Source organism: Rhopalosiphum padi, chromosome 1 (assembly GCF_020882245.1).
Source record: "Rhopalosiphum padi isolate XX-2018 chromosome 1, ASM2088224v1, whole genome shotgun sequence".
Taxonomy (NCBI): domain Eukaryota; kingdom Metazoa; phylum Arthropoda; class Insecta; order Hemiptera; family Aphididae; genus Rhopalosiphum; species Rhopalosiphum padi.
The window spans coordinates 13,243,181-13,268,516 of NC_083597.1; the positions used below are offsets into that span (position 1 = coordinate 13,243,181).

The 25,336-nt window shown below is 29.4% G+C and overlaps 2 protein-coding genes across 2 annotated transcripts; one reads left to right on the top strand and one right to left on the bottom strand.

The window, feature by feature from the left end:
- Window positions 1-3,283: 3,283 nt before the first annotated feature.
- Window positions 3,284-8,570, bottom strand: LOC132932439 (calpain-D). Its single transcript, XM_060998817.1, has 12 exons — window positions 8,417-8,570; window positions 8,084-8,321; window positions 7,744-8,027; window positions 7,111-7,679; window positions 6,174-6,357; window positions 5,799-6,001; window positions 5,242-5,741; window positions 5,011-5,178; window positions 4,741-4,946; window positions 3,915-4,060; window positions 3,672-3,850; window positions 3,284-3,611 (listed from the first exon to the last, which is right to left on the bottom strand). Exons 2-12 carry the CDS (start codon window positions 8,311-8,313, stop codon window positions 3,431-3,433), a joined length of 2,850 nt encoding a protein of 949 aa, XP_060854800.1. The 5' UTR covers window positions 8,314-8,321; window positions 8,417-8,570; the 3' UTR covers window positions 3,284-3,430.
- Window positions 8,571-9,197: 627 nt separating this feature from the next.
- Window positions 9,198-25,262, top strand: LOC132917605 (cathepsin O-like). The gene is made up of 7 exons (XM_060978423.1): window positions 9,198-9,452; window positions 10,214-10,419; window positions 22,897-23,032; window positions 23,726-23,874; window positions 23,942-23,986; window positions 24,068-24,327; window positions 25,019-25,262. The coding sequence occupies exons 1-7, from the start codon at window positions 9,270-9,272 to the stop codon at window positions 25,057-25,059; spliced, it is 1,020 nt and encodes a 339-aa protein (XP_060834406.1). The 5' UTR covers window positions 9,198-9,269; the 3' UTR covers window positions 25,060-25,262.
- Window positions 25,263-25,336: the final 74 nt, after the last annotated feature.

A 25,336-nucleotide genomic window follows, 5' to 3' on the forward strand; every position in this document is an offset into this window, starting at 1 on the left:
CCTAGTGGTGTATGTATATTTGATGTCTAAATGGAGATAACATAATATAGATGTCTAGAATAGGTCTTTAACTTAGACAAACAGTATTTTAGAATTTTAGATGCTATAATTGCTTAGCGAAAAAAGAAATGTATTGGTTTTACTGTAGTTTGTAATGGATTAAAACATTTATTTTCATTTCAATAGAACAAACCAAAGAAAACCCTAAAAAGTTTATTAACAATTATTATGATTTATGATATATATATTATACATGATCGGAACCTTTATATATACTGGATCTTTTATAAATATAAATTTATACGGTCATGGACCGTGGTGGTGCTGAATCTTTTGACACGAAGGTTTGTCTCGTAACATGATTTAGTAATGCTTCTCGATTCGTATCCTTATCTGTGGGACATCGAGTTTCGACTTTTCCAAGAAGAGACTTGTAAATGTACTTTAATGGTTAAATTAATTAATACTATGTTCACACTCTTCATCCTGGCATCAAAATGCTTGTGTTGTTAATTATTTAATATAAACGTGTCGCCACACTGTACAATATACGTGTGTTGGACATATTTTAATAACATCATTCTGCGTATTAAGTATTATTACGTAAGTATAGTAAAATTCATAATACCATATAAAATACATAAAAGTTGAAATTCCAATGAATAATGTTTTGAAATCTAGCAAAATAATAAACACATCATTGTTTATCGTTTGAATAAGTAATTTCGTTTAGATTGGAACTTAAAATGTCTATACAAATAATTTTTATCGACATTTATAGAAAAAACTAAAAAAAAATTATGACTATAAATAACTCAAAAAGAATTTTAAAAAATTGAAAATATTATCGTATAATGGAAATAATAATTTACAAATGTTGTAAAAATTTAAAGTATCTATTGTAATTATTATTTTTAATATTTTTTTTTTTTTTTAAATAAAATAAAATACCAAAAATTGTTTGAAGAGAAGCAATTATTTTAATGGTGAATATCGAATGTCGTAAACATTTGAACTTGAAATTTTAATAAAACATTGATTTAGCATTCTGGTAAAATTTATAGTTTAGGTCAAGTTACCTATAGGTTTGAAAAACTAATAAAAAAACTTTGTACTACATTTTTAAATCATAAGTACCTATAACGTATAAAAACAAAAGTTTTTATGAACTTATCTATAAAATAATTTTCGGGATTTTTATGAATTTTGTCAAAATTATCGCTTTAAAAACCTATAATAAAATATTGTGACATTACATTTTCGATATTTTTTAATTGAGAAATTAAAAACTTATGACTTATGAGCTTTATTATATTAAATTTTTGTGCATTTCTACAAAAAATATTTTTTAAACAAAATTTTTATAAAAAAATAAAGCTAAAAAAAGATTGAAATTTTCTTACTCCTATAAATAGCTTAAAAATAGTCAATATATTTTGAAAATTTTATCGTAAATAAAAGACAGCAATATAAACATTTTGTAAGTTCAAATATCTGCGGTTATTAGTTTTTAAGTTAGGTAAAAAACAAACGATTTTGTCAAAAATGTATTTAGATACGTAAAAATTTCAATTTTGCTTCAATTTTTTGTTTATTTTTCCAAACTATAAAAATAAGTACCAAGAATTTTTAAGTTAAACCTTTTCAAAGTACAAACTAGATCCGATTTCATATACCCAAAACCATCCCAATTTTTTATAATCGAAACATTTTATCAACAATTTATCATTTTATATCGTGTAGATACTTGTATACAATTGCATTGCATTGATGCATACCTACCTTCACAAATAAAATGGGAAAATTCGTAGTTAGTTACTTAAATACGTTGTTTCAAACTTTGTTATAGTTGCATTATAAATTCCGACTTTGACGTACGTTGTGTCAAAATAATTTAGTTTATTGGGTATGTCGTCATTTTAATTAAAAATTAAATGTAGGTATATTATACAGATTACAGATACAATATAAAAAAAAATGTATAATAATAACCATGTTTATGTATAGGTAATTAAACAAAATTAATATTACCCTTTTTTTTTTAATAATATCCACGATTAAAAATACCAAAGCGATTATTAATTTAAAGGTTTATCTGAATTACTTATTTTCTTTATACACACTTAATGGCTAAATAATCTTAATTCTTGGACTTTTTTCTGAATAGACTGATTTTTGTAAAAATATCATAAGTGTATTGTTACTTAATTTTCAAATACGTCTTTAATACTTATATTACATATTCGAAATCAATTGAAATTACTTTAAACAAACAACAATACTTTTGAACACCAATAACAATTCTTTTTATATTTATTTTGTTTTTTATTAGGACCAGGTAATGTGTGTGCTATTGGTAAATTTTTTTTTACTATTTGTGCATGAACTCTAATGGACTAGTGGAGTGGACAGTTCGAAAAATGATTATTGATCATTAATATGTTTTAATGACAATAAAACTTTTAAACATAGCTTGGTAGCAAAAACTATTTATTAACTATATACTACTTACTTACTTTACTTTATTTATTTACTATTTTTAACTATTTTTTTTTTTTTTTTACTATTTTATAATTATTATTATTTTTATTATTTTTATTTTTGTTATAAAAAAGAAATTTCCGCGGATCTTTTCCACTTGTATAGTTACATAGAATTTTCTAGATTTTTAGGTTTTTCTTTTTCAACTATTATTTATTTTAACTCTGGAAATTGGCAAGATGAAATAAATAAGTTTTTTTTAAGCTAGCATTCAATGACTATTTAAATTGTTTAGTTATTAATACTCAAACATGTTTGAACGATACCAGTAAAATGCAAATAGAATTTGTCATAATTTTCAAATAAAGATAGTAATAAAAGTGACTAAAAACCATGAATCTTCATACAATGTAAATCGAGAATTTGTGATTTAATATATTATAATTAAAAAAAAATATATATATACATAACATTATATCACACTAATGAATATTTGTTTAAAAAAAATAGTGTATTTAATATGACAAAAAAAAAAGAATAGATCAAAATTTAAAGATAACATACAATTACAAACAAAAGATAAATCTCTGAGCACAATTATTAAAATTTTTGCTTTTCAAATAAACAAATATAATCAATTTTTATTAATTTTATAATTTTTGGAGATTCTTGTGTTGTAGATAACTAAATAAATTATAAAATAATATAAAAATAAGAGAATCATAAATGAATAGTTTTTATGTTCCTAAGAATTAAGTATAGATGTAGTACTAAGTAAATACACAATTGAGAATACATACAATTTCAAAATCAAATTGTTTTTTATTTGCAACCTATTTACAATAGTTTTGGTTTAACTAATTTAATTATTTGTACTCGCACTATAGAAAGTAAAAAAAAAATGAAAATCACAGAAATGTATATTAACTGTATTTTTTGCCTTATAATACTAAGTAATCAGTCTAGGAGAGTGTAGTCCTTCAATAGATTTTTGTATTTGTGGCAAATGAGAACATCCTGGTGGTCCCCAATCATGAAGTCCAGCTTGATTTGCCAATCTATGAGTCAATTTATGAGCAATAGAAAACCCTCCACTTCCTTCTAATTGAGTCAATACAATTATAACTTGTCTAAAAAAGTTATATAAATTATTTTTAAATGGAAAAAACGAATATGACCTTGTTTCTTACCTATGCAGGGGTGGAACAGAGTCAATCGTTTTGAGTAATCCTCTAGTCGACATAACATTATAACTTTCTTGACAATCACATTTCACATGTATCCAACGATTTGCATGACGATTTTCTACAACAACAACAAGTCCAGCCCATCCTTTGGTTAAATAGTAAGCAGTCATACCTTCTCGGCCCTATAACATTATTTGTAGTAAATTATGGTTTATAATATTATCTAATTAAAATAGATAAACTTACTTCATGTCTTTGTCCTTTTGCTAAGGTTAAGTTAATAATTGTATCAGCCAAAACAAAGGAAGGTGGTGACACTTGTTCTACCAATAATCGTTTAGAACTATGAATTGCCAAAACAAACTCAGGGTATACTGAAGGATCTACCAAATCTGTAAACATAATATAGGCATGTACATAAGTATTACAAGTTATACTAGGTTTATTTTATTTTTTTATGATACTAAGCGAGTGATTTACCAAAGATGCTGTATTCAAATTCTGATTTTTTGTAAATTTTAATTTATACTTAAGACCTAGAGGCAGCTTGTATAGTTTATAATATAGGACATAAACATTTTACCTCAACATCAAACTATGAGCATTTTTATATTTTAGTATTATACATACACAGTATTTGCTTAGTATTAGTTTTTGAGTTACTAAACTTTTTGAAATAAGAATAATAATTCACAATAATAAATATTCAAGATAAAATGATTTGAAAATTATATTAATTAATACTAATATGTATTAACTTTTTATAATTGTATATATTATAATGACTAATTAATGAGTATTGAGCGACTAAATATTAATATTTTTTTTAAATTTTGTAAAACCATTATTAAGAACTATTATTAATTAGTACATACATTTTAATATATGTCTTAAGATATTCCTTAAATGATATTTGAAAATATAATCCTAATTTACTTAAAAAATTCCACAAATCAGAAATTTAATGTATTATTAAAGAACAAGAGGGTTGTCATGCTTGGTTAATCACTTAGTATATATTTTAGCGTACTCATAAAATTAATATAAAATATCAAATAAAAATAAAAATAACCTGTATGCCAATGATTAAATGCCAAACAAACAACAACATAAACATCTGGTTCCAACATCTTGTGTGAGCTAACAAATCCACGGACTTGACGTTTGCTGTGTTCAACAAGACGACCAATACATACAGGTTTTTCAGTTGTAACTTCTCTACTTCTCATTACTGCTACACACAAATCGAGTTGACTCCTATTGCATTTTTCTGATTTCCTAAATACATAATATATATAACAATATTAGTAAATATTTTTGATTTAAACTAAAATCAATTTGCCTTTGTCCTTCTTGAAAAAGTGTAAATTCTGCTTCGGTTGGTTCTGAGACTGTGAGGACCACACATGATAAGTGATCAGTTGAAGACAGCGGTGGCAAATATCCTTTAAGTCTTACTTCATTCCACATATTATTTCTTACTTTACATATATCAATACAATCAAAATATCTAAAATATAATCAACATATTTTAATTAAAAAAAAAAAAAACTATATTATTTTGAATTATTACTTTAAAACATCATCATATGATATCCAAAATACTCCTTCACAACACCCATCTGGCATCAACATTGTTTTTAATTTATCTGACCACATGTCAGAATCATCAGACCAATCACCATTCCACGAGAAATGTCCCCAAGGATTTCTTAGCTTCAACAATCGATGATTATCAATATCTCTTACATCCAATACAGAATAAGCATGTCTTGGTCTTAGTCCTTTATTTTGATAAGCGTCTTCATCAACTTTCATATTACCTCCTCCACAAGATGCTCCCATTAAGAAACCAGCAAGGCGAGAACTTAATAACTGTGCCCATATCAGGTCACGATCTAGTTCATCTTCTGTTGGAACTGATGATGGTTGTAATGGCACACTTTCACAAGGGGCTCCTGTTAAGGTAGCAAGTCCTTCGATTGCTCTACCAGAAACAAGTGCTTCATAGCAACCATGAAGTTTAGCTATTGCTTTTTCTATCAAGGGAACCCATAATTGTTTACGCTTTGCCTGTTGAATAATTAATTATTATTTTAATATACAAAAATAAGAAGGTATTGTACAAACCTGACTATACACTAAATTTCCCTTGTGGTCACATGGTAATAAATCATCAACTAAAACTGTGGTCCATTTTCCATCTTTACAAAGTCGAACTTGGTATGCACCTTGTTGACAATAATCTTTGGTAACCATAACATGTCTAACTAAATCTTCACGTTCTGCTAAGACTGTTAAAGCACTTAGCAACCAACAATTACCCAAAACACCTAAATGAAATTAGCATTAATGATTAATAATAAGTATACACAATTATAATTTTAGTCTAACTAATATTTTCAAGCTTAATAAATGTTACCTTTTTTATTTTTTAAATAGTTTAAAAATAAGATAATACTCTAAAATTATATATTTTTATAATGTATTTTACTTTATATTTACCTTGAATTATATCTGAAGGTTTTGGTTTTCTAAATACAGTCCAGCACGATTCTTTATCCAATTCTGAACAGATAATTGATTCAGGTCTTAACCATTGTGTTACTCGGCAGCTTTCGTGTTTTTCTGTATAATATAAAGATTTGGCAGCGGGGGGAAAAGAATCATCAACAAATTCTTGACTGTTCTATAAAATTAAAAATACATTTTTATAGTACAGTGAAAACTCTCTATAACGAATTTGAAGGAATCAATAGATTTCTTATGTTATAGAGTTTTCATAATATAGGATATAGGAATTATATAACAGGTTATAAATCAAACCAATATAATGTAATATTTACGTTACATAGTTTTCCGTTATAAAGAGTTTTTACTGTATTAAAATTGTTGCAGTTATATGATTACTTAATCATGACAATTTTTTTAAAAGATTCTAAAAATAATTAGTAAGTTAATATTGAAATTATGTATGAATAAACTTGTTAACTGTCTAATATGTTAACTACTGTAAAGCATTAACAGAAATTAGAAATATCGTGTTATTTAATAATAAAAATTAAATTGAATATGCTAATAATTATCATGTACCTTTAATATCAAATCTTGATACTATATTAGGTACATGTTAATTACTTTAATGAATTTTTAAAGTTGTAAAATAAATATTAGAAAATATTAATGCAATAGAAATGTTGTACCTTATAATAAAAAAATTGATTTTTAATATTATTTTAATAATTCATAAATATTTTATTTCAAAATCTAATAATAATAATATTTTTTTAGTTTGTAACTAGTTTTTTATTTGTTACTATTTTTAATTGATTAAAATAGATTTGAAAATTAGATTTTAAAATATTATTATGAATTATTAAAAGCATGATAATTTTTGTACAGTAATTTAGAATAACATTGATAAAAAAAATAATCTATTTACTTGGATACAAAATAGCACTATTTCATTCCATTTTTCTCGTGCTTCTTGTTCTTCAATTCTTCTTAAGTTTTCCATTAATTCACTTTGTTTTTTTGGATGATTTGATATTAATATAGAAGAATAATATTCTGGTTCAAGGTGTTTGTGACACATTGCACATCTTTTAGCATTAGGCTCATTTTCAAAAGTACAAGTTGGACACTGGCTATCTGAACGCCTTTTTTTATTTGCACGTTTGTCTGTTTTACAGGCTTTACATACTAATGCTGATATTTTATTTTTCAATGTACACTTATCACATGTCCAATACTCCCGTAATGTTCCATCATCAGGGCAAAGACTTTTAGCTTTTGATCCACCACAAGCATTACAAACTGTTGTATTAGATTCATTAAGTAAGGTACAACGTTTACATGCCCATTTTTTCTTGGGAGGCGTGTAGCGTACACAGTCACGCATCATTGTTATAGCATTCCAACCACATGATTCACAGGAATCTGACCAAAATGGATTTAAAGTAAAAGAACATTTTTCACAAGTCCAATTACTGGTAGATTTTTTTTCAAAATCTACAACAAATTAATAATACATAACTATTATTGATTAGAAAAGATATTTTTATTACACACTTACCGTTTGGCATATTAATGGTAATAGGGGTAATTTCATTTTTTCGACCTTTAGTTCTTCTAAACGAATCACAGTTTTGACATTGTTGAGTTGAACAGTTTCTAATTCTACAGGTATTACATAACCAAGAGTCATTTTCTGTTGTAAGTAGTGTTGAACTCTTTGATGGCCTAACGGACATGTGTAAATGATACTCAAATCCATTCCATGATTTACGTCGTTGTAAAATAACAGACTTAAATTGAAGCTTAACTACACATGGTTTATGATCAATATTGGTTGGGTCTCTGTGAATTTGAAAACATTATAAATTTGAATTCATAAAATATAGTAATTCTCTTACGCATCATCAAGTCTTAAGGCTCCAGCAGCAATTTCTGCCTCAGCGCACAGAATATCGGTGACATAAGGCGTAGGACATCCATGAATGGTCCGTGTTTTAAGTCGGTCAACTTTTTTCTTACACTCATAACTTCTATGTACATTACATCGAATACAAGTCACTCGATCTGTGGGATTTATCAGTGAACAAGAACTACAATGCCATTGAAGGACCGAAGCAATCGATCCCATGTCAACAACTATAAAATAATAATTAAAAAAATAACAAAACAAATGTTAACACAGTTAATTGAATAATTACAAATAATAAATTAGGCATCATATTTTAACTCACTATAAACATCACACTTAAATACATTTGTAGAACGATTCCGTTCTATGAATCGAAATTTCGAGTAAATTGGTCTGGTTTCATTTTTTTTTAAATTAGAAGAATAGAGTAGTCAGTAAAAAATAAATCATTACATTTTGAAACTCTTTAGCCATTATCAAAACAGCTGTTTATGGTGTTTATTTATTGATATTTGATATTATCAAATGTGCGCGCGATTTATGCAGGGCAACCAAATTTCGAATACAGATTAACGTGTTCGTGTATAAACTCACTTCACGCTACCAACAGTGGCTGCTGATATGGAAATTTTGCAAGTATTTTTCTCCCGCGGATCGTATAAAACGTTTCAAAATATCAAATGGAAACATCGAATATCACTCATAATTCATTCGTTTAACTTTACACAATAGTCACTGAATACTTGCAAACATTAGTCAAAATACGTATCAGTTCAGTATTATATTTTAATTAAAAAATATTACCTACACTCTTACTTAATGTAAAAATAAATTAGATTACTTGCGTCCAGTGTATTAAGAACTAAAAAGAAAACAGGTTTATATAATCATTAATCATAAATAATATATAATATTAAGACTTTATCCTTTACGTTAACATTAGAACAATTCTATAGATGATGACATGTTGGCGTTCAAGTATACAGTATAGTTACATATCGGATGTCTTTTATAACTGTATATAGGTACCTAATGAAGCCATAATAGGTATATACTACACGTCTACACATCTACATATTTCCCGTTTCTCTTCATTATTCATATTGATTTCAATGCCATAAGTGTTAACATTTCTCATCTCTCTCCTGTTGTGCAGTAAAAATAAATTTAAAACGATGGCCGTTGCAAATATATTAAAAGCATCGCTCGTTGTCAGTTGTGTTGTATTAATATTATTTTTTATTATGTCATTCACACAGTTTACCAGAGACCAAGAAAGGTTTGAAAAATTCATTAAAAAGTACAATAAGAGTTACGTGAATGGGACAGAACACAGCATTAGATTCAAACAGTTTAAGGTGAGACAATATAATATAGGTCATTATATATTATATATACATTATGTATCTAAAGATTACTTATAAAGTTATAAATAGTGTAACATATAGGTACCTATATTATTAAAATGGAATACCTATACCAAAGGCATCTTCAGGGAGGGCGAATGGGGCAGCCACCCTACCTATGGCCTTTATTCATTCAAATTTTCGTAATTTATTTCATGTATTCAGCAATTTGTGTGTTCACTTATATATATAATGTATGGAGTTCACCCCTTCACTATAGAAGGGTCTAGGAATCTCACTAACCTATACCGTCATACAGAATCATATTAATAATCACTAAATATTTAATAGTAAGCTAATAGTACCTAATAGTCCCTAAAATAGTAAAATATGATTTTTCAATGATTTTAGTGAATCATTAAATTAATTATACATTTTGTATGTAACTTGAAATAATACATATTATAAATTACCACTTTAAACTAGTATTAATATGATTATTTTTTAATAAATATCTAAAAAATTAGTTCTATACAAAAACTAATCAGTATGTCAGTAATTGTTATTCTAAACTTTTATGAACATTATAACTATTAAGGTTGATTATTAGCTATACAAAATACAACTATTACTATATACAATAATATATTTCAATTGAGAGAGTAGAGAACTAGAGACTATATTTCTAGAAAGTATTTTAAAACAACTAAATATTGTACATAAAAACTTTTATAAAACTTGTGTAACTTATTTGTTGTTAATCATTCTTTCAGGAATCGTTGAAAACTATTAAACTTTTGAGACAGAGTTGTAATGGATGTACCAATTATGGAATTACGGAATTCTCAGATTTATCTCCAGATGAATTTACTAAAATATACCTCAATTCAAACACTTTAAGGATACCACAAACGGGAACTTTTAGTATGACAAGATCTAGGAGATCTATTACAACAGCAACCTTACTAAGCATTGACTGGTAAATAGAAATATCAAATTTTTAAAGTTTTTAATAATAATTAGTGGCTTGGTGTGGTGCGATCGTACACTCAACTGCAGAAACGCTCTGAGTGCACGTATCGGCTGATGTTGCTAGCTCCCGGATAGGTGTATACACTATATACAAACGTGTTTCAACCTATACCGTTTCTCCCCCCCCCCTACAAATGAAAAAAAAAATAATAATAATTAATAAGCGCTAACCTAACTAAGTAAATTTTCAAACATATAATAAGGTTAGATTGATTTTGGGAATCGATGGTAACATAAATTCTTAATTTGTTTATTTATTTTTCAAACTATATTACATTTTATTATTTTAATTTATTTTACCAATACAGTAGTTTTAAATAATCACAACTATGTAGAATTTAAGTTTAAATTTAAATACCTAATTATTTGTTGCCTAACTAAGACTATAACTAAGACTATTATGTAAATGCTATATACAAAAATCCGTAAACATTTTGACTTTCCATATTTTAATTATAAAAATTATTTAAATTTAAATTTTGACAATTATAAATTAAATACCTATTAATTTACGGTAAAATATATTCTTCTCAAAAATAGTCAAAACGATTTATCATGTATACAAAATTTTAGTACAAAACTTTGATGAAAATTGTATGTATTTACGATTTTTAGTTTTTGAATTACAAGTAGCAAACATAATTTGATGAAAAAAACTTACATTACAGATCACGGAAGAAGTTTTTTTTAATAGATTATGCAAAATTACGAAAAAGAACTTTATATTGCATTTTTAAATCTTAGCCCTTAGGAATAAATATTAAAAATGTTATATAATTCTAAGTATGCCTTTTTAAAGCAATTGTCGTGATGTTAATGAATTTTTAACTTCAAACATTTATAACATTTTTTTTTGTGGATTTACACTCGACTTTTTGGTAGATTTATTTCTCCGAATAATAACTTATGAGGAACCATGTATTAGATTTTCAAAGCTTTTGACAGAGTGAAATTGTTTTGATCGATAAATAGAAAAAAAATCAATAATTTTAATTGCTTATTAATAAATTATTATATCTTTATAGTGTGTAGCCAATCTAAATGTTAGCACATTTCTCCACCACGATAGGGTTAAATGAAACCTACATCCAATTACCTCTAATACTTCGAATATAACTTTTTAAAAGAGTTGCGCCCATTTTTTCTTCAATTTATTTGATTTAAGTAAGTATACACCATAAGGTCAGATTTTGTGTATATATTGTATAAATATATAAATACATATATATATTTTTTTTAAATTTAAATTAAGCCTCGGTGTCTAAGGCCATTGCAGGTAAGTATATATATAATACCCTAATTTTAACTATGTAATAATATAATAAGCAGTGTTTGATTTGGAAAAAAACTAGAAGGGGGACTCAGTGGATGTTGGATGAACGAGTGTTCCACACAAAATTCAAAATCACATTACTATGCGGAGCAAAGCCTCCCACATCACCTTCAGCCACCCATAATCCCCAAAATCATTAAATTTTTATATAAAAATATTTTAAAATAAAGAAACACTTATTTATTTATTACAAATCATCCAATGACATTTTAATTTAAATTACGATTTATAAAGATATATTATAACATGTTATTATAATAACTCATCAATACACCTACAAAAAACATATCATATATTATTAGTGATTACATATATACACCAATTACACCCATGTAATTGAATACAGTATTGTGCGACACAAACGTCGTCAAGAAACGCTTTTATGGTATATAGCACAACCCATGGTTGAAGATATAAGTATGACGTAAAAGTTTAGCTACCGAGAACAACAAAAACAATATAAATATATAATGTATGTAATTATTATTGAATAAAAAAAAAAACAGTATTGTACATCGACAAATGGGCTTCGAATAAAACGTATATAGTATACGCGTACATTTAAGCAATAACAATAGAATAAATATCATGTACATCAATCGGCATCCGCGATCCTATGTGCGAAAATAAAAAGAAGGAAGAAAAACGTCCGCGGGAGACTGTCGTCGGCGGTGGTACTAGTTATAGTTACCGCGATCGCAACCGCTACAAACGCAAACGGCGAAAAAATCGTATATACCCACAGCTTTCAAAAGACGCAAACTACGCAAATACGAAAAGAACGGGTTGGAAAAACTCTGGAAAAGTCTTAAAATTCCGTGAAAAGTTTGTACATAATAAATAATTGTTTAATATTTTAACTTTTAATTTTTTGTCCGAGAGGGGGGATTTTTCCGTTCGGTGTGGGGAGGATGCACAGATAAGGTTCTAGATTATTCTTTTCCTATTTATTATTATTATTTTTAATAATTTATTATTCCTAATCTTATTATTATTATTAATATTACTATTTTTATTATTCTTATTCCTAATCTTATTATTATTATTAATATTACTATTTTTATTATTCTTATTCCTAATCTTATTATTATTATTAATATTACTATTTTTATTATTATTATTATAATTATTTTATTCTTATAATAACTTTTATTTAAATTGTGCGTTTATCGGCGATTGCACTATTGGGGTTTCTACACTTTCTTGTTATCTGTCACAGAACACCGGGTATATAAGGCCCGGCGAAACGACCAGCATTGACATTCACTGTCTGTCCTCCGTTGTAGCAAGACCCACCCCGGGCAGACTTGCGCGATGAGGGAAAGCATGTGGTATCTATATTTTTCTATCTTTAACATATTATTATGTTGCCTGCACATTTCATTGCTTGTATTCGTATTATATTAAATAGTGATTTTAATATTTTATTCATATCTATATTCATACCTATTCGCAGTTCTAAAATTGCCTTAGCTCAAGCTCTGGTATGCACAAACAATATTCCGTGGCCTATATAAGTCTGGCACCGTTCGGGCGCACTGCCAGTGTTTGGTGTGTTGCGTTTGCGCGAACACTGATCGTCACATCTGTATTAAATATTTGCGTATTATGTGATAAACAGTCATTCGTAGGACTACATTATTCGTGAGTGTTCAAGTAAGTTTCCAAACAGAACGTATATTCGTAAAAACCCCGTTTCCCTGTGCGTTATCGACATTGTCGACACGCGCAGAGCTACGGCAGGTTACGTTCCGCAGAAATGACGATTCGCGCGTACGTCGGATCTAGTGAGCAGATGGCACTGTTCCAGTGACTCGTCAGAGTTCCGCGTTACGGGTGTATCGCTCTCGTTTGAGCTGCCCGTCTCGTGTGCCACTGTAATGATCTGACAACGCGCGCGATTCGACTCTGATCCGATTATTCGGTGGCTGCGACGCCGTTGAATGACATACGAATCTGTTCGATACATTGTACACATTACGAAATGTTAATTTTTTTTGTTTTTTTTTGGTAGATTTTTTAAAATTGTAACGTATAATAATTGTCTATTATACAAGATTTTTTTAGTAATACATATATCCATGTTCATTTAGTGAAGTTTATTATTTAGAAACACCTAGTTGTGAATATATATTTTTTTGATATAGTTCCTTTCAAAAATGACCAATTAACTCAACTGTAGTCAATCGATGTTAAAAGCGAATTAGTGTAAAATTTGTCGAAAAAACACTCATATATTTGACATTGTCTTCTTATATAATAAAAAGTGAATTATTAACTAATAATAATTATTATCACTCATCAATTTTTTTCCTTCTTATTATTATAATTATCTTATTAAAAATAAAATAACTTTTATTTAAATTGTGGGATTATCGGCTATTGCACTATTGGGGTTTCGACGGTTTCTTGTTATCTGCCATAGAACACCGGACAGGTCCTGTGTTATCGCTAATGAACCAGGTATAAAAGGCCCTGTTAAACGACCAGCATTGACATTCACCGTCTTTCCTCCGTCGTAGCAAGACCCACCCGGGCAGACTTGCGCGATTAAGGAAGGCATCTGATGTCTATATTTTTTTCAGAGATTTTTTGAATTTTAGCATATTTTATGTTGCCTTCACATTATATTGTTTGTACTCTTATAAATAAACAGTGATTTTATTCATACCTACCATTCGGAGCTATAATTATTTTATTCTTAAGACAACTTTTATTTATATTGTGCGATTATCGGCTATTGCACTATTAGGATTTCGACGGTTTCTTGTTGTCTGCCACAGAACACCGGACCGGTCCTGTGTTATCGCTAATGAACCAGGTATAAAAGGCCCTGTGAAACGACCAGCTGGACATTCAATGTCTTTCCTCCGTCGTAGCAAGACCCACCCGGGCAGACTTGCGCGATTAAGGAAGGCATCTGATGTCTATATTTTTGTCAGAGATTTTTTGATTTTTAGCATATTTTATGTTGCCTTCACATTATATTGTTTGTACTCTTATAAATAAACAGTGATTTTATTCATACCTACCATTCGGAGCTATAATTAATTTATTCTTAAGACAACTTTTATTTATATTGTGCGATTATCGGCTATTGCACTATTAGGGTTTCGACGGTTTCTTGTTGTCTGCCACAGAACACCGGACCGGTCCTGTGTTATCTCTAATGAACCAGGTATAACAGGCCCCGCGAAAAGACCAGCATTGACATTCACTGTCTTTCTTTCGTCGTAGCAAGACCCACCCGGGCAGACTTGCGCGATTGGGAAAGGCAACTGGGATAGGAGTATCTATATTTTTTGTCCAAGATTTTTTGATTTTTAGCATATTATGTTGCCTTCACATTATATTGTTTGTACTCTTATAAATAAACAGTGATTTTATTCATACCTATTCGTAGCTCTAACATTTCCTTAGCTCAAGCTCTGGTATGCACAAACCAAATTCAACCTTGGCTTTATTCCGTGGCCTATATAAGTCTGGCACAGTTCGGGCGCAAGACTGCCAGTGTTTGGTGAGTTGCGGTTGCGGGAACACTGATCGTTCACGTCTGTATTAAATATTTGTGTATTTTTTTTTTCTCCATATTCCCTTATTACGCGATAAACAGTCATTTGTAGGAATACATTATTCGTGAGTGTTCAAGTAAGTTTCCCAAACAGAACGTATATTCTTAAAAACCCCGTTTCCCTGTGCGTTATCAACATTGTCGACACGCGCAGAGCTACGGAAGTTTACGTTCCGCAGAAATGACGATTCGCGCGTACGTCGGATCTAGTGAGCAGATGGCACTGTTCCAGTGACTCGTCAGAGTTCCGCGTTACGGGTGTATCGCTCTCGTTTGAGCTGCCCGTCTCGTGTGCTACTGTAATGATCCGACAACGCGTGCGATTCGATTCTGATCCGATTATTCGGTGGCTGCGATGCCGTTGAATGACATACGAATCTGTTCGAAACGTTGTACACATTACGATAACGTTAATTTTTTTTTTAGTGTTTGTAAAATTTAAACTTTTAGAAATTTTTGGAATGAAACACTTCATCGGCTCCAGCGCCAGAACGTCTTGTGCTTACTTCAAGGCGACGTTCCTTTCTATATGACGCTTGTAAACTTTCCATCTTTTTCTTAATTTCATTTACACTTTTTTTCATCTCGTTACTTATTTCCATCCAATGGGAATACCGGGGACAGAAAAAGGCCGCCAAACCCACCACCTCCCAACAGTACCGCCTGGAAAAACCGGCACCCTCAATCACCCAACCGGCACCAGGCCCAAAGTCGCTGGAGGCAACCAACATGCCTCCATTGGATGGAAATAAGTAAAAAGATAGGTAGGTATGAATAAAATCACTGTTTATTTATAAGAGTACAAACAATATAATGTGAAGGCAACATAAAATATGCTAAAAATCAAAAAATCTCTGAAAAAAATATAGACATCAGATGCCTTCCTTAATCGCGCAAGTCTGCCCGGGTGGGTCTTGCTACGACGGAGGAAAGACGGTGAATGTCAATGCTGGTCGTTTAACAGGGCCTTTTATACCTGGTTCATTAGCGATAACACAGGACCGGTCCGGTGTTCTGTGGCAGACAACAAGAAACCGTCGAAACCCTAATAGTGCAATAGCCGATAATCGCACAATATAAATAAAAGTTGTCTTAAGAATAAAATAATTATAGCTCCGAATGGTAGGTATGAATAAAATCACTGTTTATTTATAAGAGTACAAACAATATAATGTGAAGGCAACATAAAATATGCTAAAAATCAAAAAATCTCTGACAAAAATATAGACATCAGATGCCTTCCTTAATCGCGCAAGTCTGCCCGGGTGGGTCTTGCTACGACGGAGGAAAGACATTGAATGTCCAGCTGGTCGTTTCACAGGGCCTTTTATACCTGGTTCATTAGCGATAACACAGGACCGGTCCGGTGTTCTGTGGCAGACAACAAGAAACCGTCAAAATCCTAATAGTGCAATAGCCGATAATCGCACAATATAAATAAAAGTTGTCTTAAGAATAAAATAATTATAGCTCCGAATGGTAGGTATGAATAAAATCACTGTTTATTTATAAGAGTACAAACAATATAATGTGAAGGCAACATAATATGCTAAAAATCAAAAAATCTCTGACAAAAATATAGACATCAGATGCCTTCCTTAATCGCGCAAGTCTGCCCGGGTGGGTCTTGCTACGACGGAGGAAAGACGGTGAATGTCAATGCTGGTCGTTTAACAGGGCCTTTTATACCTGGTTCATTAGCGATAACACAGGACCGGTCCGGTGTTCTGTGGCAGACAACAAGAAACCGTCGAATCCCTAATAGTGCAATAGCCGATAATCGCACAATATAAATAAAAGTTGTCTTAAGAATAAAATAATTATACCTCCGAATGGTAGGTATGAATAAAATCACTGTTTATTTATAAGAGTACAAACAATATAATGTGAAGGCAACATAATATGCTAAAAATCAAAAAATCTTGGACAAAAAATATAGATACTCCTATCCCAGATGCCTTCCTTAATCGCGCAAGTCTGCCCGGGTGGGTCTTGCTACGACGGAGGAAAGACGTTGAATGTCAATGCTGGTCGTTTCACAGGGCCTTTTATACCTGATTCATTAGCGATAACATATAGGACCTGTCCGGTGTTCTGTGGCAGATTACAAGAAACCGTCGAAACCCCAATAGTGCAATAGCCGATAATCCCACAATTTAAATAAAAGTTATTTTATTTTTAATAAGATAATTATAATAATAAGAAGGAAAAAAATTGATGAGTGATAATAATTATTATTAGTTAATAATTCACTTTTTATTATATAAGAAGACAATGTCAAATATATGAGTGTTTTTTCGACAAATTTTACACTAATTCGCTTTTAACATCGATTGACTACAGTTGAGTTAATTGGTCATTTTTGAAAGGAACTATATCAAAAAAATATATATTCACAACTAGGTGTTTCTAAATAATAAACTTCACTAAATGAACGTGGATATATGTATTACTAAAAAAATCTTGTATAATAGACAATTATTATACGTTACAATTTTAAAAAATCTACCAAAAAAAAACAAAAAAAATTAACATTTCGTAATATGTACAACGTATCGAACAGATTCGTATGTCATTCAACGGCATCGCAGCCACCGAATAATCGGATCAGAATCGAATCGCGCGCGTTGTCAGATCATTACAGTGGCACACGAGACGGGCAGCTCAAACGAGAGCGATACACCCGTAACGCGGAACTCTGACGAGTCACTGGAACAGTGCCATCTGCTCACTAGATCCGACGTACGCGCGAATCGTCATTTCTGCGGAACGTAACCTGCTGTAGCTCTGCGCGTGTCGACAATGTCGATAACGCACAGGGAAACGGGGTTTTTACGAATATACGTTCTGTTTGGAAACTTACTTGAACACTCACGAATAATGTAGTCCTACGAATGACTGTTTATCACATAATACGCAAATATTTAATACAGATGTGACGATCAGTGTTCGCTCAAACGCAACACACCAAACACTGGCAGTGCGCCCGAACGGTGCCAGACTTATATAGGCCACGGAATATTGTTTGTGCATACCAGAGCTTGAGCTAAGGCAATTTTAGAACTGCGAATAGGTATGAATATAGATATGAATAAAATATTAAAATCACTATTTAATATAATACGAATACAAGCAATGAAATGTGCAGGCAACATAATAATATGTTAAAGATAGAAAAATATAGATACCACATGCTTTCCCTCATCGCGCAAGTCTGCCCGGGGTGGGTCTTGCTACAACGGAGGACAGACAGTGAATGTCAATGCTGGTCGTTTCGCCGGGCCTTATATACCCGGTGTTCTGTGACAGATAACAAGAAATTGTAGAAACCCCAATAGTGCAATCGCCGATAAACGCACAATTTAAATAAAAGTTATTATAAGAATAAAATAATTATAATAATAATAATAAAAATGGGGGGACGGGGTGGTCGAGCGGTTTAATTCGTCGGCTGCGGCGCAGCCGGCTCCGGTTCGATCCTCGGCCACTGGGTGGCATTTTTCTCCGGGCAAGTCACGGAGTCCGGAGAACAAGTGCTGCCATCCCCCCACCCCGGGGCATGGCAGAAACCTACGGGTGCCCCATTAAAAATTCTGCCAAATACACTCACGTGTAACACCCCTACTGTTTCAACCCTACTGTACCAACCCTACCAACCTACAGGCTAATGACCTAAGTTGTCGAAGCCTTAAAATAAAAAAAAAAAAAAAAAAAAAAAAATAATAAAAATAGTAATATTAATAATAATAATAAGATTAGGAATAAGAAATTATTAAAAATAATAATAATAAATAGGAAAAGAATAATCTAGATTCTAGAACCTTATCTGTGCATCCTCCCCCACACCGAACGGAAAAATCCCCCCTCTCGACAAAAAATTATAATCTATATGACTATATTATATTGTCATAATATATTAATATGTCTATTGACTACAAGGCTTGTTCTTTTAATTCAAATGTTCATTTCTTATTATTGCGATTTTGTAATTTCATAATATATAATTATATAAAGAACAATAATAACATTAATTTGTACTGTCGAATCATCAAACGTTGTCGTCATGACTTCGTGAGATATTTTGGTGGTTAAAAATGCATTCCGCAAGCATTTTGAAAATATTCTATACAAAGTTCCTCGTAAGTTGTTAGTTTCTCAATTAAAAATATTAAAAACGTATTCATTATATTATTATGAATTTTACTATTCATATTATGCAACGACATATTTAATGTATTTTAAAATATTATATATTTTATACTATGAACTTATTTTTACTGTTTTACACTTTTATGGTATTTATTACAAAAATGTCAGAAATATGTTATTAGTCCAGTTTTGTTAAGAATACTTTACAAATGTATTCAGAATAGTGAATATTAAAATATTAAAATTCATCCTTTTAAAAGCATTCAAAATACTTAAACAAATACTTTTTTTAGTTCAATAACTTTTTTATTGAAATATTTATTTTTATTAATAATTATTAATTAATATATAATTAACATTATTTGCAAATAGATAGGTATTTAAACTTATTTATAAATATTTTACACTGCTAAGGCGGATGGATGTTGCTGCGGTGAGCTGGTCGCTATGTTAAAACTTAAAGATGATAAGTGCTGAACACAGTTTAAAATGGTTTAATTATCAAAATATAATAATAACACGATAACTTCGAATGTACTTGCTCTGTCAGCAATAAACTCTACGTTTATTCGGTAGATTGGTTTAATCAAAAAATGAGCACGGCAGTGTTGATTCGGCGGTAATATCAATAATGCGTCGAGCCACAAAAATAAACAATTATTTGGAACATTTTCTAACAGTAATGGTAACTGATTAGCAAGAAAATCTAGATATCTTCTACTTGTAGGTGTTCCGTCATAAAAATAAGGACCTATAAGTTTTCCACCGATTAATCCACACCACACATTTATACCCCAAACTGTCTGCAAGTTAGTTTCTCGAGACCAGTGTGGATTTGTATCGTCCCAAAATCTATTGTTTTGTTTATTCATTATTCCGTTGTTTGTAAATTTAGATTCATCACTCCACAAAATACGATTATAAAATAAATGGTCGATTTCAAATTGAACACTAAACCATGCCAAAAATTGTAATCTACGTTCAGGATCTCCGATTCGTAAATGTTGGGTAAACTCAGGTTTATACACATGCATTGTGTATTTTTTCAAAATATTATGTACTGCCCCCACTGATATACCAATTTGTCGAGATACATGTCTTATTGATGAACGTGGATAAGCTCGTATGTAAGCCATTACCTGCAATTCAGTGTAATCATCAAAATTATTTGGTCTAGGCTGCCGTTATCTATTTTGATTATTAGGAAATTGACCGTTTTCATTTAATCCACGTAGAAGTCTATGGACATAATTATGATGTGGGTGAAACCTATCTGGATACCGATTTGCGTACTCCCGAGCTGCTTGTCGAGAACTACGATTACATTCGCCAAAAATTATAATAAGTTCGACTTTTTCACTGTTATTCATTTTAATAAATGTTTAAAAACACGACGTAGTGTGAATAGCAATTGTCACAAGGCTAGTTTTAAATTATTAACACAATTATTACTAGTCAGTGTCTCAGTGAAAATAATTTATCAACAATTATTTATAAAATAAATGTATAACGAACCGGATTTACTTTCTTAATTACCAGCGAATATCGCCAAGTTCTTTTTATTATCTTATCTGTCTACAAACAGGCATTTAACAATAATATCGGAAATATTATTTCGATTTTAAAGTAACATAAAGTTGAATTTAGTTCAAATTTTGTCAAAAACAGATTATTCGTAAATTTAAAATTCAACATACTATAACTTTGACAATTTTGTAGCTATAAAAAAACTTTTTATAAAAAAACTGTTTAAAAAAATACTCTAATCGAATCTGTAGGAAAAAATGGTATTGTCATTTAAAAAAAAGTAAGTTGTGTTGCGCATGCGCGTACCGACGGCTAAAAATTTGAAATTTATCTGAAATTGTGTATTTTTGGTAGTCCTTTTCTTTCCCCGAAAACCCCATTTCAATACAAGGTTATCCAAGTGAAATATTTCGTGGTACCTCATAGCGTGAACACACTGTATATACATATACATCGATCGCACTGCGACGACAAACAATAAAGTCGTTACTCGTTGTTCGTGAAAGACAAAATAAATTCACAAATATTTTAACGCGATTGCGTGATTTCGCGAAAATGTAGAGCAGCAAGGTATTTGGTCAATCCAACGGTTTAGGCAAATGAGAACGATAGCCGGAAGCCGGTATTCGTCTGGATCGACTTGTCTTCCTGTCCTGCTCTGCGCCTTTGCGGCGTGGTGGGAAAATCGACAGTATCGCGACGTCGTTGCAGTGGTGATTGGTAAGGTGCAGACCGGTTACTGTGGTGCCTATACTTTGAATCGGCGACCGTTGTGTACCATGTCATATTTGAATTAATAAATTTAATACATTAATCGGTACAAAATAGTATGTAATTACTAATACTTATACAGTATTTGACATAAGGCGGAAACTGGAAAAAAAATGTGGAGTGGTCCGACATTTTTTAAATGTTAGTAATTGGGATTTTTAGTAAAACACTAGAATAAAAAAAGTATATTTTAGTAATCTAGAATAAAAATAAAAATAATATATTTAAATACAAGTATTCGAATACTTAACGAGACTGATTATTATACATAACACATTTTGAGTTATACAGTATACACCTATAAGTTTTTAATATGATACGGTTTAAAAGCATTAAGCGTATAGTATATTGCTATAAAAAAATTAAGTACGTACTGTAAATATATAAATAATAAAAATAAAAAAAAGATTATTAAAATTAACTTAACATTAATATAAAAAGAACAGGTTACCCTGAGTAATATAAACATAATAATAATAATTCATTACTTACAAGTAAATGATTAATGACTGAATAATACAAACTGGTATAAATGTACAACTTTTTGTTTTTGTTTTTTTTTTTATAAATTATGAAATATAGTAAACGGCCCCAATTGGAAAAATTATATCAGGACATGAGATACACCAAATTGAGATATAATTCAAAGTGGTACATACAGTATTAACATAAGTAACTATAAAGTGTTTAATGTTTTATAATTAATTACATTTTTTTGTTAGGGGTAGAAAGATAGTAAAAGTTGATATTTTAAATTTTTTCCTTAGGTAAAATGTTCATTAACTCAACACTATGCTCCTGGAATCATTGGCTAAATATCCCTATCAGGACCCTGTCTCTATCTACACCGCTATAAAGCTCGTTGATAATTTACATAATAAATAATAAACAATAGTCTTAACTAATCGAAAGTCATTTTTATCATGTAATGTTAGATAATATGATAATGTTGGTATATTATATTATCAATATATAATTTAATATATTTGAGATTGTAAATTACGCCTAATCACCAATATAATTACTAAAATAATTTTTTGCTGTAACTTTATTTATTTTTATTTTTTTTTAAGGAGAGAAAAAAAAGTGGTGACTCCTGTCCGAAATCAAAAAAATTGTGGAGCGTGTTGGGCAATTAGCGTAATAGAATTGATTGAATCTGTTTATGCCATTAAAACAGGATCGTTACAAACATTTAGTGTACAAGAAGTGAGTAATTTAAATGCTTGTTTTTCGAATTGGTCTAATTATCGATTTTGGTTTTTGCCAATTTTGTCACGGTAAAAATGTTACAGATTTTTCATGTTTTATTATCTAAATTGAAAATACATAAACGTGCGATTTTAAAATATTATATTACACAATTATTTGTTTATCGTGAAATTATTATTTACTTATAATTAAGGATTTTGAATTTGCTTAATCTAACCTTTGCATATTTTTGACAGTTTTGGTATATTTGACAAATTAAGTATTTTTAACAATTATTGATTTCATATTAGGTTATCTTTTCTTAAATAGATGTTTATATTTAGCAAGTATACTATAACGTGTAGTTTTTCCTTCTGTAATACATTTTAGTTACATATTTTAGAATAATTGTTTGATAATTTTAATTGAATGTTTCGAACTTTTTTAGTGGAATAAATCTGAACAGACTGAACCCTATAATATGTATTTATAGTATGTGGTAATATTCACTAGAATATAATAAAAATTCTTATAAAGTCACCTTTTATTTTGAAAAATCTATAAATTCGAAGTATACAGTTTTATTATGTATCTGCCGAACCAATATAAACATAACATTTTCATTTTTAAATATATAAGACTATGTGATAGTGCCTTGTGCCTAATTATTTTGTAGAAATATTAACTAAATTTATTATATCACATTATTAGATGTTAGATTGTTCAGGAGGAATCAATCAAGGATGTACTGGTGGAAGTTCTGTATTTTTACTCTTATGGTTAGTGGAAAATAACATAACTATATTTAAAGAAGAAAATTATCCAACTGTATACAAAAATCAGATATGTACACTTGATAAGTGCGTTAATAAAATAAAATAAATTAATAATTTAAAAAATTTATCAATGAAACATTTTTTATTACAGAACTTTTGATAAAGGAATTAAAGTAAAATCATTTTTAACACTTAAGTAAGCCATTATATAAAATTAATTAACTAAATACATATTGTACCACGATATATCATTTTTAAGATATGTGTAACGTTTTAGCTTGATGAATCGTGAAGATCTATTATTATCCTATTTATCAAAAAGCCCAGTTTCTGTAGCTCTTAATGCATTGCCGTGGCAGTTTTACGTTGGAGGCGTACTTAGTCAATGTGATAATAGTATGACCTCATTAAATCATGCAGCAGAAATAGTTGGGTACAAGCTTGGAGAAAACCCATATTATATTTTGAAAAATTCTTGGGGAACTAATTTTGGCAATGATGGATATATATACGTAGCTATTGGAAACAATGAATGCGGTGAGTCATTTTAAATAATTTAAATAATATTTAGATTCTATCCGTAATAATACATTTTATAGTAATAATGTATACTTTCTATTACTTATTAAAAAATAGTTCAGTTTCAGTAGATATAATATACTTAATATGCATTATTGAATGGTGATAAATGATAATACACTGCACAGTGCATATATTATACTTAATATTGTGATACTTTATTAAATAAAAATTAGTGCTTAAAAATCTAAATTACTTACATAGGTATATATTAAAAGAATTTTCCTATGATAGTATCAATAGTATAGATACATTTTAATTTTTAATATTAAAAAAAAAATTATAAAAATAACTCGTTATTCGAATATTTATTCAATATTTTATTACATACGTATTTGATGTTGCAAAACTCAAATCATGTCACTGACTGCTATAGATATATATTATACCATTATATTGCTTCTAAACAATTTTAAGTTAAAAAAAATAGCATGTTAGACACATATTAACGTGGGTTTTTTTAATTTCAATACTATAAAATTGAAAACAATTATACGTATTATAACAAATATACCTATTATCACACTTAATTAATTATCAAAAGTATTAAAAATAGAAAATAGTTAAAAAAATAATATTTATAATAGACAATGTACCTATTTAATATTAAAAAATAATAAAATATTGATATATTTAATAACATTTTCAGGAATTGGATGGGAAGTTGATGTGGTTACAAACGTTGTGTAGCGTAAAACTGTTGTAAAAATGCTGTAATATCAATTGTTATACAGATTACTAATGCGTGACAACGTATTTTATTATACATTTCTAAAATAATTTATCTAATTAAAATAAGTATCCGTTGAATATTTTACATCATGGTCCACTAAATATATATTATACTGGATAATTTATTGCACCTTATTATTAATAAATTCTAAATTGTTTTTTATATATTGTACGTCAATTTAATGTTTTATAATTGTGGGTAATAATATAAGTATTGTTATTCATACAATATTAT